The sequence below is a fragment of the Calidris pugnax genome, unplaced genomic scaffold (genome assembly GCF_001431845.1).
Source record: "Calidris pugnax isolate Ruff unplaced genomic scaffold, ASM143184v1 scaffold171, whole genome shotgun sequence".
Lineage (NCBI taxonomy): Eukaryota > Metazoa > Chordata > Aves > Charadriiformes > Scolopacidae > Calidris > Calidris pugnax.
In genome coordinates this window covers 4306746-4321010 of record NW_015091064.1, presented here as the reverse complement: position 1 = coordinate 4321010, position 14265 = coordinate 4306746, and the positions used below count along the sequence as shown (strand labels likewise).

Genomic DNA, 14265 nt, shown 5'->3' with positions numbered 1-14265 from the left:
TTTAAGTTCAAGCTCAGATACAATTGACAAATGATAACGTTATGGCAATAAGCTTACAATCAACATGTTCATATGGAATTTGTTCTGCACATTCTTCAGCTATTGCATTTCTGAAACTGCTTTAAGCCTTCTTTGAAGGCTCAAAGCCTTATAGAATTTTTTTTCAAAGTTCTAAAGCTTTAAGTAAATTTTAGTTTCACACACACAGTTTCTGCTGCAGGAGTTTGAGTCAGGTAATGTGGTAGGAAGGAAAGCCACAGAATGATGAGAAGAAATACAGAACTGAAAACCTATTAATTACATCTGTATTCAGTGGTTTGGTTGTTTTTTCTTAAAGTCTTATTTGGGTATGAGTGTAAATGATTTTGTATACCAATAAATAAAAAATAATTTAATTTTTATTTTTACCCAAATAATGCATTTTTTGTTAAAAACTGGCTTTGGTAAGTGGTTGACAGTATTATTTGGGATTTTGCTAGACTTTTTCATATACATAAAAAAGATGGGACTTAACAACAGCTACTAATAAAAAGCCAGCATGACACCAAACCCCTGCTCTTATCCATTCACACCAGGCAAAGGAAGCACTGAACAAGCACGGGTCCTCAGGAGGGAGCAGGCAGGACTCCCATTCCAGATTACACCCGTGGTCTCCTATAGGACTAAACTAGAACCACGTTCCTGTCTCCTTTGTCTCACAAACAATTGTGCTAAAAAGAGTACATTAAACCACAATAAGTTAACATTTCCAACAGGGAAGCCCCTGTTCTTTAAATAAGAGATGTAAAAACAATGTTCTGTCCTGCCAGCTGTGATACCTGCTGTCCTATCTAAGTGCCTCCTGGGTTCCTACAGCAGAAAAAAAAAAAGAAGAAGGAAAAAAAGGAACAAAAATAAGGCAGAACAACATCTTCACAGACAGAGCAGCCACTGTTGAGGAGGACCCACCTCCCTTCTGAGCCTATGGCAATTCACAAGCTCACCTTCCCTCTCCCAGTCCCATGCCCCAGTCACCACTTGTTGCATGTTATGTAGCGTATGTATCTATTGAAGTTGACCAAAATCCTATTTAAAGGGTAGTTACTGCAAAGTTTAGTTACATCCTAAATTTTTTTTTAAACAGATTTAACCAAATTTTCAGTTTGATTAAAAAATTGAATTCAAACTGGGATTAAAATGAAAAATGCATTTCTTAATCAAAACTCTGCCTCAGTTAGAATTAACCCGTCATTTATGATTTCTGAAAAATAACAGCAATCGGAAAAATCATGTTGCCCAATACTTTTTATTCTGAAGCTCTGCGTATTGGTCTCATAAATGAAGAGGTAAAAGTCACTGCACAATTCTTTCTAATCAAGCTGTAGGATGTACATTTTGCCAACGACGTTTCAGTAGCTTTCCTCAACTAGCGTGAAGAGCATTTCCCCATCCCAAAAGGAGACGTGCACTGGTCCGCAGTTTGGGTGAGGGTATCATCCAAACTCAGCACCGGTGGCTTGTCCCTGCCACCCCTCCTGCTCTGCTGAGCACCTTGCACATCAGCTCCTTCGCTCATTTTCATCCAAGTCAGCTGCATTACGTTGAAGAACTCAAACTTGAGGGATGGCTTCACAAAATGGATTGAGCCAACCTAAAAGCCCAAGGTAACTAGTCGTACTCTGGCTGTGTTCTCCAGTTGCTCATCATCCTCTGCCACAAATTTAATTCACAACAGCAAAAGATTGCCCACTCCCCTGTTTCAAGAAAAAAGGGTTTGTTTCCCACCACCTAACAAACTGGGGAGGCTCACAGATGGCTCCAGCAAGCACAAGAGTCGGCAGAGGGAAGGGGATGCATCACATGGGGAGAAGGAGAGAAGAAAGGGAAGCAAGACCTTCCTCTTTCAGCAACAGTGACCCATTCCTGGCTCAGCTGATGATAAGCTTTGGTGACACGTGTTGAGGTGCAATCACACGATTAGCTGACAGATCTGAAGAGCTGGTACCAAGACACCAAGAGCAGCAACCTCCTGAGCCAGCACAACAGCAGCTGGAAGAGGACAAACAATCAAAACCTTCCTTGGGGTGTGGTGGAGCGGTGATTGCAGCCAAACCACCCTAACAGCTTGCTGCCTCCAAAATGGGAAATCCCACCCTCCCGTCAGTCCTTCACACACTCCTCCCTGCTGACAAAAGCACTTGTGTGACTTCTCAGACAGAGGATTAGATTGAAAACTAGGCTTTTGTTTTCCAGGGTTTGATTTCAACAAGACAGATTTCCAGACTCAGCTGACTGCAGGGTCATTACTGCCAGCACAAGGCAGAAAGGGACTGCGGTGAAGCAAATTCACCTGCGCCAAAATGTCTGGTTAAAGTTTCTTTTGCAAAATTAGTTTTCTGCAGATCTACTTCTTTCAACTAACATACCAAAACCCAGATGAGTGCTAGTACCCAGGGCAAGAGAAAGGGCAGGAATGTTTATGCAGGACCACAGCAACTCAGATCAGCTTAAACTGATGTTGAAACCACATCCTTGTACTGCAATAGGCGAGCAATATCCATCAACTTTGGTTTTTTTTTTTTTTAAATAACTTTTCACTAACTTGGCTGGACCAAGTTAAAGCATTGCAACTGTTTAAAAAATAAGGGCATCTTTCCTAGCTTGAAATTACTGTCTCCATAGAAAAGAGTGCTCTTCTCTCTCAGGTTAAGGGTTGTTTTTATGTTCTAAAAATAAATGAAACAGCGTAAATAGCCTGTTATGAATACAATGTGCTGATGATTCAGGTTCTTAACACTTGCTTCAAAAGCCCAGATTTGGAACAGCACATCAGAACAGTTTCTTCTGCTGTTCTTCCAAACCTTTCATTTAACAGACACATGATAAAACACTGTAAGACTACATCCTATCAGTGAAGCGCTTGAAAACTTGACTGGCAGATACAGTACACAGTCCCTGTTCTTTTAATTACAGCAGTAGCACGCATTAGTAAGGTCCAAGTATGAAAAAAATCTCAGGTCCTCTGCGTGCTACGAGGAAATGATGCATCTGTTAAAGCCACACAGTAATGCCACAAACTGATTACAAGTTTAGTCTTGCCAGCACAGCTAGGCATTAACTCCTTTGAAAGGCATTAGTTCTCACAATCTCAAAGTCTAGCATCTTTTCCCTTTTTCCAAAAAGCCAAAAAATTTACTCTTTAGATAAATAGTAGAAAGTGCATGGAGTACTGTGAGACTATTCACAATGGAAAATTATTTAATATGTTGCATAGAATAAGAAGGTTCTTAAAAATGTTATTTTTAAACCAAAATGTCTCCATCGGAGGAGGTAATTGTAGTGTTTTTCTGCTAAGTATGTCAAGTAGCAAGGAGGAGTATATTTTTGGTGTTGTAAATCCTTTAAAAGCTGGCAGATTGCCCTACCATGGTGCCTAAGCATGTATCACAAGGGAGGAGCGGGAGTCAGCTGACTTCAGGGTAGGGAGAAAACCAAACAGAAAAAAAACAAGGCAGAACTTTAAGTACAACTGTAATTCAGCCGGTTTAAATAAAACAATTTGCCTATAAAGATTTAAAAGGTAATGCTGAATACTTAATGTTTTCTCTGCATGGTTTTCATCTCTGGCCTGTCGCTAGTTTGATCTGCGTATCTTACTGTATGCAAAACTGTGAACATTGTCTGATTTTTTAGAATTAAATATTCAAAAGTTAGAATACAAGAATTTTATGGTAGTACATGCAATTTAAAATTCTTTCCCCTTCTTCATCAAACTTGTGAAAGGCAAAGACCTTAAGGGTAGGGAGGGAAACATGATAATGTAATTACAGTCTTATATAACTATCGTATCATGGCAAAACTTTGCAATACAAATGACATTCTTTTAAACATCACTTTTTGCATTTAATTCAGTTCATATTTTCAGTGCATTTAAAGTCATTGGATCATTCCAATTTACCCACGTTTAGAAGTATTACACCCATAAATTTCATCTAATTAAACGATATCTTCTTATTCAAATAATCTTATTTCAATTTCCAATTATTAGTTTCTGACTGTGCCTTTCTGTGCTACATTTGGTACTTGATTTTTTTGTCTCTCCTTTTCCAGTGTTTTTTGCTGTTTTCATGTTTCCTCTAAGTCCTTCCAAGCAAATATGCTCATCTCTTAAGGATCTAAGACAAAGGATGTTCTCCAGGTTCTGAATTAGTTTCAGAGAGTCCTCAATTTTTTAAGTGCCAAATCAATAATATACCATTAATATACAAACAACACAATCAACCTTCCCTCTTAACAGTTGACTTCAACAGTTTGGGGTTTTTTTAAACCATTCCATCATAATAAGACAGGAACTTGTGAGGATGTATTTGCCTCATATGACCCCACATGCTTTCCAGTAACAATTTCCAAGATACAGTAACCCTAGAGCAGATATTTGATTCTTCATTTAATTATTCATTTTTCTCTCCAAACAGGATGGGCTAAGCAAGAATTCTTTACTGTGACCCATTTGCTCTGTCCCAGTAATTGTAATTTACTACTTGGGTTTTTACCGTATTCAAACATTATTAGGCAGGATTTATATATATTTTTTCTACTCATTGACAAAAATACAGAGTACACAATGGTAGTTCCGACTCCTACAGAATTTCCTTTGGAAGATACTACTCAGTAAAAAAATCTTGTTATTGAAAACTACTTGTGAGTTCTACTATTTCTTAATCCAGTCAATAAATACTTCTGTGTTGAATGCTGAATACTGTGGCATTTTGCTGAACATTTTACAAGCATCTTTTATGCAACAACAGCTTATCCAGTTATGTAAATGTGCAATGGTTTGTGCAATTCTGATTGATGAGGGCAACAGCCACCCCCTAAAGTTAAATCAAAGTTAAAACAGTTAATAATAATAGTTAATAATAAAGTTAAATACTGTTTTGCATAGAAATAAATTAGCAAGTATTAACTACTGTACTTCGAGACCTACAAACCTCCCCTTTTTGAAAAATACTTGCAAAAGGGTGTTCTTCAATACCCATCCTTCTCAGAAAGGTTGTACAAAGCTAGAAAGGCACAGGTGGAAGGTGGGACTCTCGGGGAGAGAGGCCACGATGGCAGATCAGGCTCTGGGGGAAACTTCCCTTGCATTCCTCATGCTTTCAGCAGCAATACTAGTTACACTACCACAGGTGGGGGTGATGTGCTCATTACTTTGCCTGCTCACAGGTTAGAGATTTGAAAAATAAAAATTAAATACTTGAAATCTGACATATCTGTTGAATTTTGAATCAGTTTTTCCTTTATTTTGTCCAACTTTGCAATTTGAATTGCCAATGCACAGTGACTTGACTCTTTCTGTTCCTTAAATTCTGGCAAAGTAACATTTTTTCCCGACCTTTTTAGAAATAACCAGTATTTCAACACTTGTTAAAAAGCAGTATCAGTATACAAAAGGCCTTCCACGGAAGATCTAAGAATTCCTGAATTTAAACTATTTGGGCCTGATTTAAAATATTTATTGCTAACAAGAAAAGTTGAATTATTTTTCATTCCTTAAGTAGAATATAATATTTCAGTTGGAAGGGACCTACAAGGATCACCTAGTCCAATGGCCCGACCACTTCAGGGCCGACTAAAAGTTAAAGCATGTTGTTAAGGGCCTTGTCTAAATGCCTCTCAAACAATGACAGGCTGGGAAGTAAATAAGGAATGTGTTTATAGCCTTGTAGAGGGGAGAAGGAAACTGCATTGTCAGCAAGAGTTTGACGGTCTCCATTTAGCGTCAAACCCTACTATTAGAACATTTTATCTCCACCATATTAAACCCTGTATTGTTCTGAACTCTGATAATTACAGATACAAAGATATGAAGGCAAAAAAGGACTTCCTGTAATAATTTCTGTGCCCAACTCCATTGCACGAAGCTACTTAGCTACCCTTCATATCTCTCTGTACTGCTGGTATTGTTTGCACGATGACACTGATGTAAGTCCTGGAGAATGTTTACTCATTTAATTTTGGCATGCTGACAACAGCAAAACCAGCAGAAATGTGACCATACGCACCTCCACTGGATCTTAAGAAATTTTGAAGGAGAAGGATAAAAATTTCTTTAGCTCCAAAACCTTCTCCCTTACAGGTCTTTGAGATTCATTGCAAGCAACAGAGGAGAATATTCTCCAAAAGCAGCAGCCCGAATCGTTATGTCAAAGAAAACAGAAGACAACTAAAGAGAGAGAACTTCTCACTATTTCTGGGCAAATTAGTCAGAGGGCAATAGTACAGATCTTTACTTTTAAAAAATGTATTATTTATGAAAGCAACAAATATTTCACTAGAGACTATTCGTACCTTAAAAGATCAGATAACGTCATTGGTTCTCGCAACCAGAGTAACGCCATGTAACAAAATGAAAGGGTCATTGGCATTGTCATCCTCAGTTTCTCCTTTCGGTTCTTCGTTAAATACAAGCTACCATCTACAGATCCAGAGCACACAGAGGTGCTTTCTTGGGTTCATGTTAAAGACAGAAAAGAAAAAAAAAAAAGTAATTGATATGATATGCACACAATCCATGCTATGCAGAAAACAAGATAAAGGAACATACAAGGATCTCTGTTTAGCAACACGTAGCATTTTGGAATTACTTTGAGGAGTTAGGTAGTTTGTGTACTTTTCTACTAAACAGCTTAACTGTAATTGATTCATCATCTGCCATGATATGAGATGACAACCTGTTTCATAAACTGCTACTTCACTTGACTAAGACACTGGATCATATGAAGAGACAAAACTCTCTCTAGTACCCATCAAAACAGACCTTTTGTTGGAAATTACACTTAAACCTGTAGTTCTAGAAGGACATTAACTCCCATACAACATAAACCTAACATACTTACAAGCTGAAAACACTATTTTTCATTTGAGAGATAAAGGAACAGTGGGGAAAAAAAGGGAAAATTTGATGTGCTTAAAGCAATACTTCAGAGTCGGGGATTAAAATACAAAGTTTGAAATCTCACAGTCAGGACTTAAATGAGAACATGATTTACACTGCAGAAATTTTAGTGAGGTTAAGGGATGTAACCACCTGCCATATCATCTCTAACTGTGGAAACGTAAGTATTCTTTTAAAACAACATATCTACATTCAATGAAAAAGAAAACATTTTTAGAACAAAAATATAGCAAATGGTAAAGAAGGTAGGAAAAAAAACACCAAGCAGCAAGAAACAAACCAACCTCCTTACTTCCTTACTGAGATGAATCACTGAAAACTAAGAGGAGCCGCAATGAGAAATTTAATTTAGGGGAGTGATTTATGAGTTGGGAACCTTTTCAGCAGTGAAACCTGGGAGTTCAGGGAAGGAGGAAGAGAAAAAGAAAAGCTCCTCTTCCCTACATCCTGACCCAGCTAGGACGAATGAAAATGTTTTGTACTTAAAGCACACCAGCACAAAATATCGGCATCGATTCTGCAGAGATTTTCTCAGTGTCTCCCCACAGAGCGTTCACTGCTCGGACAGGAACGGCAAGGGCTGGATCCACAGCTCCCCACCTGGGACCTGCGGGGCCATGGCAAGCAGCCTGCAAAAAAAACGGTTACGCTGCAGGTGACAGCCAGCCCTGCAAGGGGACAGAGATCCAGCGCCCACCGACAGGCAGTATGAAGACAAGACACTGCAGAACCGCGTTCCCGAGCCCGCACTGGGCTTTGATGCCACCTACCGGCTCCCAAAACGGCGCCCGGTAGCACGAGGGACACGGTGAGAGGGTCAAAGAACCGGCTCAAACACACACCTCACACAGATGAAGGCGAGGTGAAGATGACAGCACCCTGCGAGGTCTATCACGTACAGGTGCGTCGAAGAACAAAAGCACTTAATCCTGTAAGTCAACAGTTTCACCTTTTACACGGATACCTCTGCTTCAAGGCAGCTTCGTGACTGAAGCTTCATTATTAATTTCACATTTAAAATAATCCTCGTTATATTTGTGGCCTTAATGATGGCACTCAATTTCCTTTCATTTCTTCCAGCTTATGCAAGGCGTGACAACACACAGTTACACGCATATAATAATTTAAGAATTTAATAGGCTTCTCTAGCAACATCTCAGTGCTATACTCTGTGGAATTTGCTATTATCCCTACACCAAAATAACACATACACAAAAAAAAAAGCTTGCACATTGGACAAGCCCCTTAGGATAAAAAGGGTTTCCAGTCTGTAGCAATAACAGCTCAGTAAAAACATGAAATAGCTCAGTAAAAGCACTGAAAACAAAACCTATGAATCTTCACAAGAATTGATAATTGACTAGAACACATCTCCTATTACTTGTGTTGAATTTCAGTACACAAAACAATTCCTGTGCTTGTCTAATTTCACCAAAATAAACTTTCAGCGTCACTGAACTCTTAATCCATTTCGAGCGCTTTTAGTGACATTTGTATGACTGCTTCAAGCTGAATTCAATCTCTGAAACAACAGACCAAGAACACATTAAATTGTGGTCTATCTTAAGACTATCTAGCTGTTCTAAAACTCTAAGATACATACCTATAAAAGGCACAAGTACCAAGGAAGAAAGGAGTTCCTCCAGACATCAAAAGGGGGAAGAAAATTCAACGGAATATTTTCACTAGAAATTTTTCACCCAATTCTTTCCTCTTCATGTAATAGATACCTGTGTAACACCCAAGACCTGCTACATGTGTGAACATACAGTGACTCTTCACCCAAAAATTCTGTCATTTTAATAGATAAGGATGAAAGGTACTGGCATTATATTCACAAAATACTTTGTCACCATTTTTACACCTTTTTCCCCTCTCCAATTGTGCTTGGATTTTTAAAAAGGTTTGTTTGGTTTGGTTTTTTTTAAATTGCTGCAGATGAAATTTCTCATTTTATTACCATTTCTGAACTTCATGAAATAAAGAGAAAAACATGAACGAACAAGATTGCATTCTTCTGAGGGTAGACAGGCAATATCACAGAAGAACAGAAATGGGAAATAGAGAGGGCAGTACTTAACAGGGGAAAAAGAAACACTGAAACAGACAAAGGCGGCAAAGGCAAGCGAAGAATAAAGCAAAAAAGAAAAACCATCAGAAATTTAAAATGCAAAAAAACAACTTTCAAATGTGCCTTGAAATGTATTTCCAACATCAGACATTGCAGCACTGTCTGGCATGACACTGGCCCAGTAGCACCAAAAACTCCAATTTTCTATAACATTTTAATTACGGAATGCTAAACATTTTAAGTATTTTCAAGTTGATATTGTGAACAGAAAGGAGAAACTGATGGAATGCTAAAAGAAGACTTTTACAGAAGAAGTTATAGGGAAAGTAGTAAAAAGAATGCAGAACAAAAGATACAGAAGAATCAAAAGTACTGCAAGGAAAAAGAAATTGGAAAGCTAAATATATCTATGAGATAGCAAAAAAAAAAATACCCCCAAAAAGATAAAACTGATGTTTTTAACACCAAAGTCACAACTAACAGCTCTGCCCTTAGCTAAACAAGTGCTTACTTTTTGTTTGTGAACATCTGGCTTTGCAAATATAATAGCAATTTTTCACACTCCAAACAGGATGCATGGATCGATCTTGTTATAAAACAGAACTACTTTCTGCGTTTCCCACTGTATTTCCAGGTCCTGTTCCAGGTCTAATTTTCACTTCTTTGGGTAGGGGCTTGGGGGGGAAGTCTTCTATTTCTGGTATCAATATAAAGTACTCTTCTGGCATACAGGAATGAAAACTTTTCACTTTCCAACCAGTTCTTCCAATTCATTGTACATGAATACACCATATATATATATATATTTATTTAGATTTTTAAAAAATATACAAAAATAGTTTCCAGACAGCTCGGTTCGTTGCTCCTACCTGAGACCTTGCTGATTGATGAGGCAAAACTGCAATCAGTCTGAAGATCCCCCTCACTTTCAGAGAGAGACAACAAGTGAAGAAGGCTGGGTCTCTCTGGTTCACTGTCCACATCAGTACTGCTATCACATACCTAGTTTTTGTAAATGAGTCATTGTATTAACGACTGTTAGTTACTGTTTCAATCTGAAGAAATCAAATAAAGCGTAATAGATAGAAAATCAACAGTAAATGAAGTTTAAACCCAAACTGTTCACATTTTTACTTTCCAGTAAATCACCAGTATGTAAGAAAACCCTGCAAAAATGTATTTTTAAAGTGTTTCTCAAGATAAAAAGACTTCTGGTGATTACATTACATTTCAATCTGCTACAATGACCAAAAATTTGGCAATACATAGAATCAAAGCTTGATGAAATAAGTAACTTCAAGAGAGCAGGCAGGAAAGGATGGTAGCTGATGATGCATTTTGTATTGTAATTTCCGCTCTATCTACTGACCATCTAAGCCAAGACAAAGCAGTATTTTTAAAGAAGCAGTTTTCCCTACTAAGACAAATGTTTGTCTCTCAAAACAGGAAAAAAAACCAAAAAGCAATGTGGAACCCTGTTTAGAAGACACCTTTCATACTGAAGTGATATTAATACAAGCTAGATATGTAGGTTGAACAAAGAAAGTTTCTGTTGTTGCTTTTTAAAGAGATACCAAACATCTCATGGGATCTGAGCTTTTCACTTACTGATAATGCTTTGACAGTTTCCCCAGCTGGTCTGTTGCAATAGGCCTGTTTAGTCTTCTGAAGGTAACGCCTCCAAAAATTGCACAGAACTTCATCCTGATAAATACAAATGGATAGAGATTGGTGCAAAGTTTACAAGATCATTAATTGCTGAGAGAACAAAGCGTGAATTTAACTCAGAAATGTGACTAATGTTCCAGCTCTAATTTTATGAACTGTGATTTATAAACTATGTTTTAAAATTACCACAGAACCGAAGTTTGTTTTCGCATGCTTAGTGTTTTTAGATAGGGAGTTGTTCGATTCACTTTAAAAATTACAAGCTTTTAAAATAACACCTCCTGTAAGACACACAGTGTATACAACTCACACCAACATCTACATACCTTCATTTGTGGACATACTCCCAATGCTTCTAAAGCTTCAGCTTGTTTCTTGAGTACAAGCTGAAAGCCTTCACAAACATACCATTCACAGCCTCTATCTAAGTAAAAAAAAAAAAAAAATAGGGTTTGGGGTTTTTTTTTTTGTAGTGCTTTGTTGTTTTTTTTTAACCTTATGGACACTTAGTTTCACTTAATATTCTGTTCTCTTGGTACAGACAGAGACATGTCTCCCTATTAAATAATTTTAGATCCTAGAGCATAGACCAGCTACACCAAGTACTCCATTAACTTCCATTTATTCAGTGTTAATCAAGAAGAAAAGCTACTGAACAAGCACTTCTCTCCACATATTTCATATAATATATTTCACTATAATTTCTAGTGTAGCATTTGTAATCGAGTGGAGAGTTGTTAAGTGACCAGTTTTAAAATAACTGCAAACCTGTCATTAAAAAATGAAATATGATCATTTCTTTCCCACCCCCAGCACAGAAAACTGGAACACATTATGGTGGTGAGTCAGGCAAAAAACAACCAATATCACCACATTCTTCACCATTCTTTCCCACAGAATCATACACATTTAAATGAAAGAAACTTTCTCAGATATTCAGAGCTTCTAGAAAATCTCAGCACAACATGAATTTCATAAGGAATTGGCCTTCTCCAATCTATCCATTATTCCCTCAGACTGTTACATTTACTTTTCACCCTTGCCTCTCTATATTTAAAACTAATTTCTCCTTTTCTGTAGGTTTTTGGTCTTAGAAATTTTCTCTGCATTTTTCAACTTCCTTTTCCTCACCTGTTCTTCACTATTTTTCCTTCCAATTACACATCACATCTCACCTTCCTAGAAGTTATCTGCCCAAAGCTTCTGTCCTGCTTTAATGATTTTGGCTTTAACTGATAACCCCAGATACAGCTTACTCCTATAAATGCATGAAAATAAGCTGCCATAGTATAATGTAACTGCACTCACAGAATAGACTGTGTAAAGCTGATTTTTTTCTTAAGAAGCCTGGCTAATGAAGAAGATGGCTAGTGACTTCCCAAACAGGAGAAGTAAAAACCATGAAGTGGTACACAGCCCAGAATTTAGGAGCAATACAGGCTAGAGGAGGTGTTAAGGTTGTTCCCCTTTTCATTCTTCCCTGCACTTCCCCACAATTGTTCTTTTCAACAGAATGCTGCACTCCCCTGCAACCGCAGCAGAGTGAAGATAGGTCAGCATATCAGAGACAACACTAACCCCATGCTCCATTTAGCATTGTAATGCATTTTTGCTTTTTTGAAAGTGGCCACAACAGTAAAACATCTACCTAGCCATCACAGAATATATACATAGCTCCAGCAGCAGCCTTACCATAACACCCTCACGGCATATATCATCATACGTAATGACTACTGCTCTTCTGAATCATGAAATTAAAAGTATAGAAGTGACTCTGCATGAAAGATGTTAACATTGGTTTGGCTATTTTAACTGTATGAAATCTCTTCCATGTAGGTTTGTGTGTAGGTTACAGGGCCAAATACCTGTAATGGAAGCCAGACTGACATTCTAAGAGCTAGACCAACGTCATATCTCACGTACAAAGACAGACAACTTTTCTGGTTTTGTGATAGCCATCACAATGAAGGAACAAAAGGGGATCACCACATCTGAATGCATGTTACCAGTACCTTCAATGAGTACTGGCTTCCAGAAATAAAAGTGGCAATAAGTTCTATTCAATGCAAAAAAACCACCACCAGGCTCACAGAGGTCACTTGTGGCTCGGGAAGTCACCAAAGGCGACCACTGAAGCTTCTGACAGCATTTTAGAGGTGTATTTTGTTCTTGCTCTTACAGTCTTTCCCAGCTCTCTGCCTTTGGCACTGCCAAAGACATAATGGGTTAGGTGAACGCTGGCTGAACAGCCACTCATGCAAAATACAGAGGGAAACTCGTACATACCAGTTTTTTCCTGCTTTCTTAAACCTTTGGAGATTGTCTGGATTCTTGTATTAGTAATAAAATCAGTGCTTACAACTTCTCTAGTTCTCTGCAAAACAGGAACATATCTTAGCAAGAAAAAAGCCAGGCCTAACTTGCATAGATTGCCCTATCATAAAACATAATGGAGGAACTTGTTCAAGTTTCCTAAACTAAAGGGAGACTTTTCATTCAGAAATTGCAAAAATAGAGAATTACTATCCTGGACATACAGGTGCCGTGGATCAGGGTTTGCCTGCACTGGTACTGTGCTGAAGCATAGCAATACCCAGGCAATACCTCTAAGGCATCTAGACAGCACACCAGCACCACAACCACAGCAACACAGCACCTGAAGAAGGTTCATTTTAAATTTTGTGATTTCAAGGAACATTCGTTTTATATAGTGTCAAGACAAGCATGCAAAAGGAAGAATCACAATACTGCCTTCAATTCCTAATGCCAAGGAGGAAATCTAACATCTTCTTAATATCAAACCAAGAAACAATCAAGATCAGCATTTGTCCAAGGCCAGCAGCGTAGCTTTTTACCTCAGTAACATTGTGGCAAGATCTGCAATAAAATCTGCCTCCATCAGTGAGACCCCAGTTCACTTCTGAACACTGGGCACAGCGTTCGTTAAAATCTCTCTAAAAGGAAGAAAAAAAAAGTTTCACACGTGTTCAAGCAAAACAAATGGCACTACTACTAGGCGACTGCACAGCTTTTGAGATTATTCATAGAAGATCATAGTTATGCATTTTTGCGTTAGCTCTGGTTGATAACAAGTTATCACTGCTATCCATCACAGATAAACGTGAGCAAATAATTTTAGCTGGGGAGCATCAGCTCTTGTGGATGTGAACATACACACCTAGCACGCAGGACATGGATTTAAAAAAAACAAACAAAAACACGACAAAACAACACCCATCAGGAAGGGAAGCAGAAACAAAAAGTAGAAAGTAGGAGATGAAAGTAAAAAATAAATTTCTAGAACTGTGAAGAATCACAGGCAGTGGGAGAAAGCCTGCACAGGCCGGTGAGGAGCCGTGCCGGGAGAAGGGGAGCCTACCCGGCGACACCGGAGGAGAAAAAAGGGAAACGGAGGGATTAAAACATAGTGGTTTTCAGCAGCACGGGGGTGCGGAGGGGTCGGGCAGCCCCCTTAGGGCCCGAGGGAGTCGGCCGGCGCCTCACCCGCGGCCCCTCACCGGCCGCCAAGCACCCAGCGAGGGGTCCGGGCGGGGCCTCGCCCGCCGCCCCCGGGCCGGGCCGGGGCAGG

At 38.7% G+C, this 14265-nt stretch overlaps 1 protein-coding gene across 2 annotated transcripts in view; it reads right to left on the bottom strand.

The window, feature by feature from the left end:
• Positions 1-14265, bottom strand: part of TAF1B (TATA-box binding protein associated factor, RNA polymerase I, B) — a 49033-nt gene that overhangs the window by 34452 nt on the left and 316 nt on the right. For both annotated transcript variants that reach the window (XM_014956722.1, XM_014956721.1), the window contains exons 2-7: positions 13532-13630; positions 12963-13050; positions 11003-11100; positions 10617-10712; positions 9878-10010; positions 6331-6487 (exon numbers count right to left, since the gene is read on the bottom strand). In XM_014956722.1, the coding sequence (XP_014812208.1) occupies positions 6331-6487; positions 9878-10010; positions 10617-10712; positions 11003-11100; positions 12963-13050; positions 13532-13630 (671 nt within the window). The remainder of the gene's footprint in view (positions 1-6330; positions 6488-9877; positions 10011-10616; positions 10713-11002; positions 11101-12962; positions 13051-13531; positions 13631-14265) is intronic.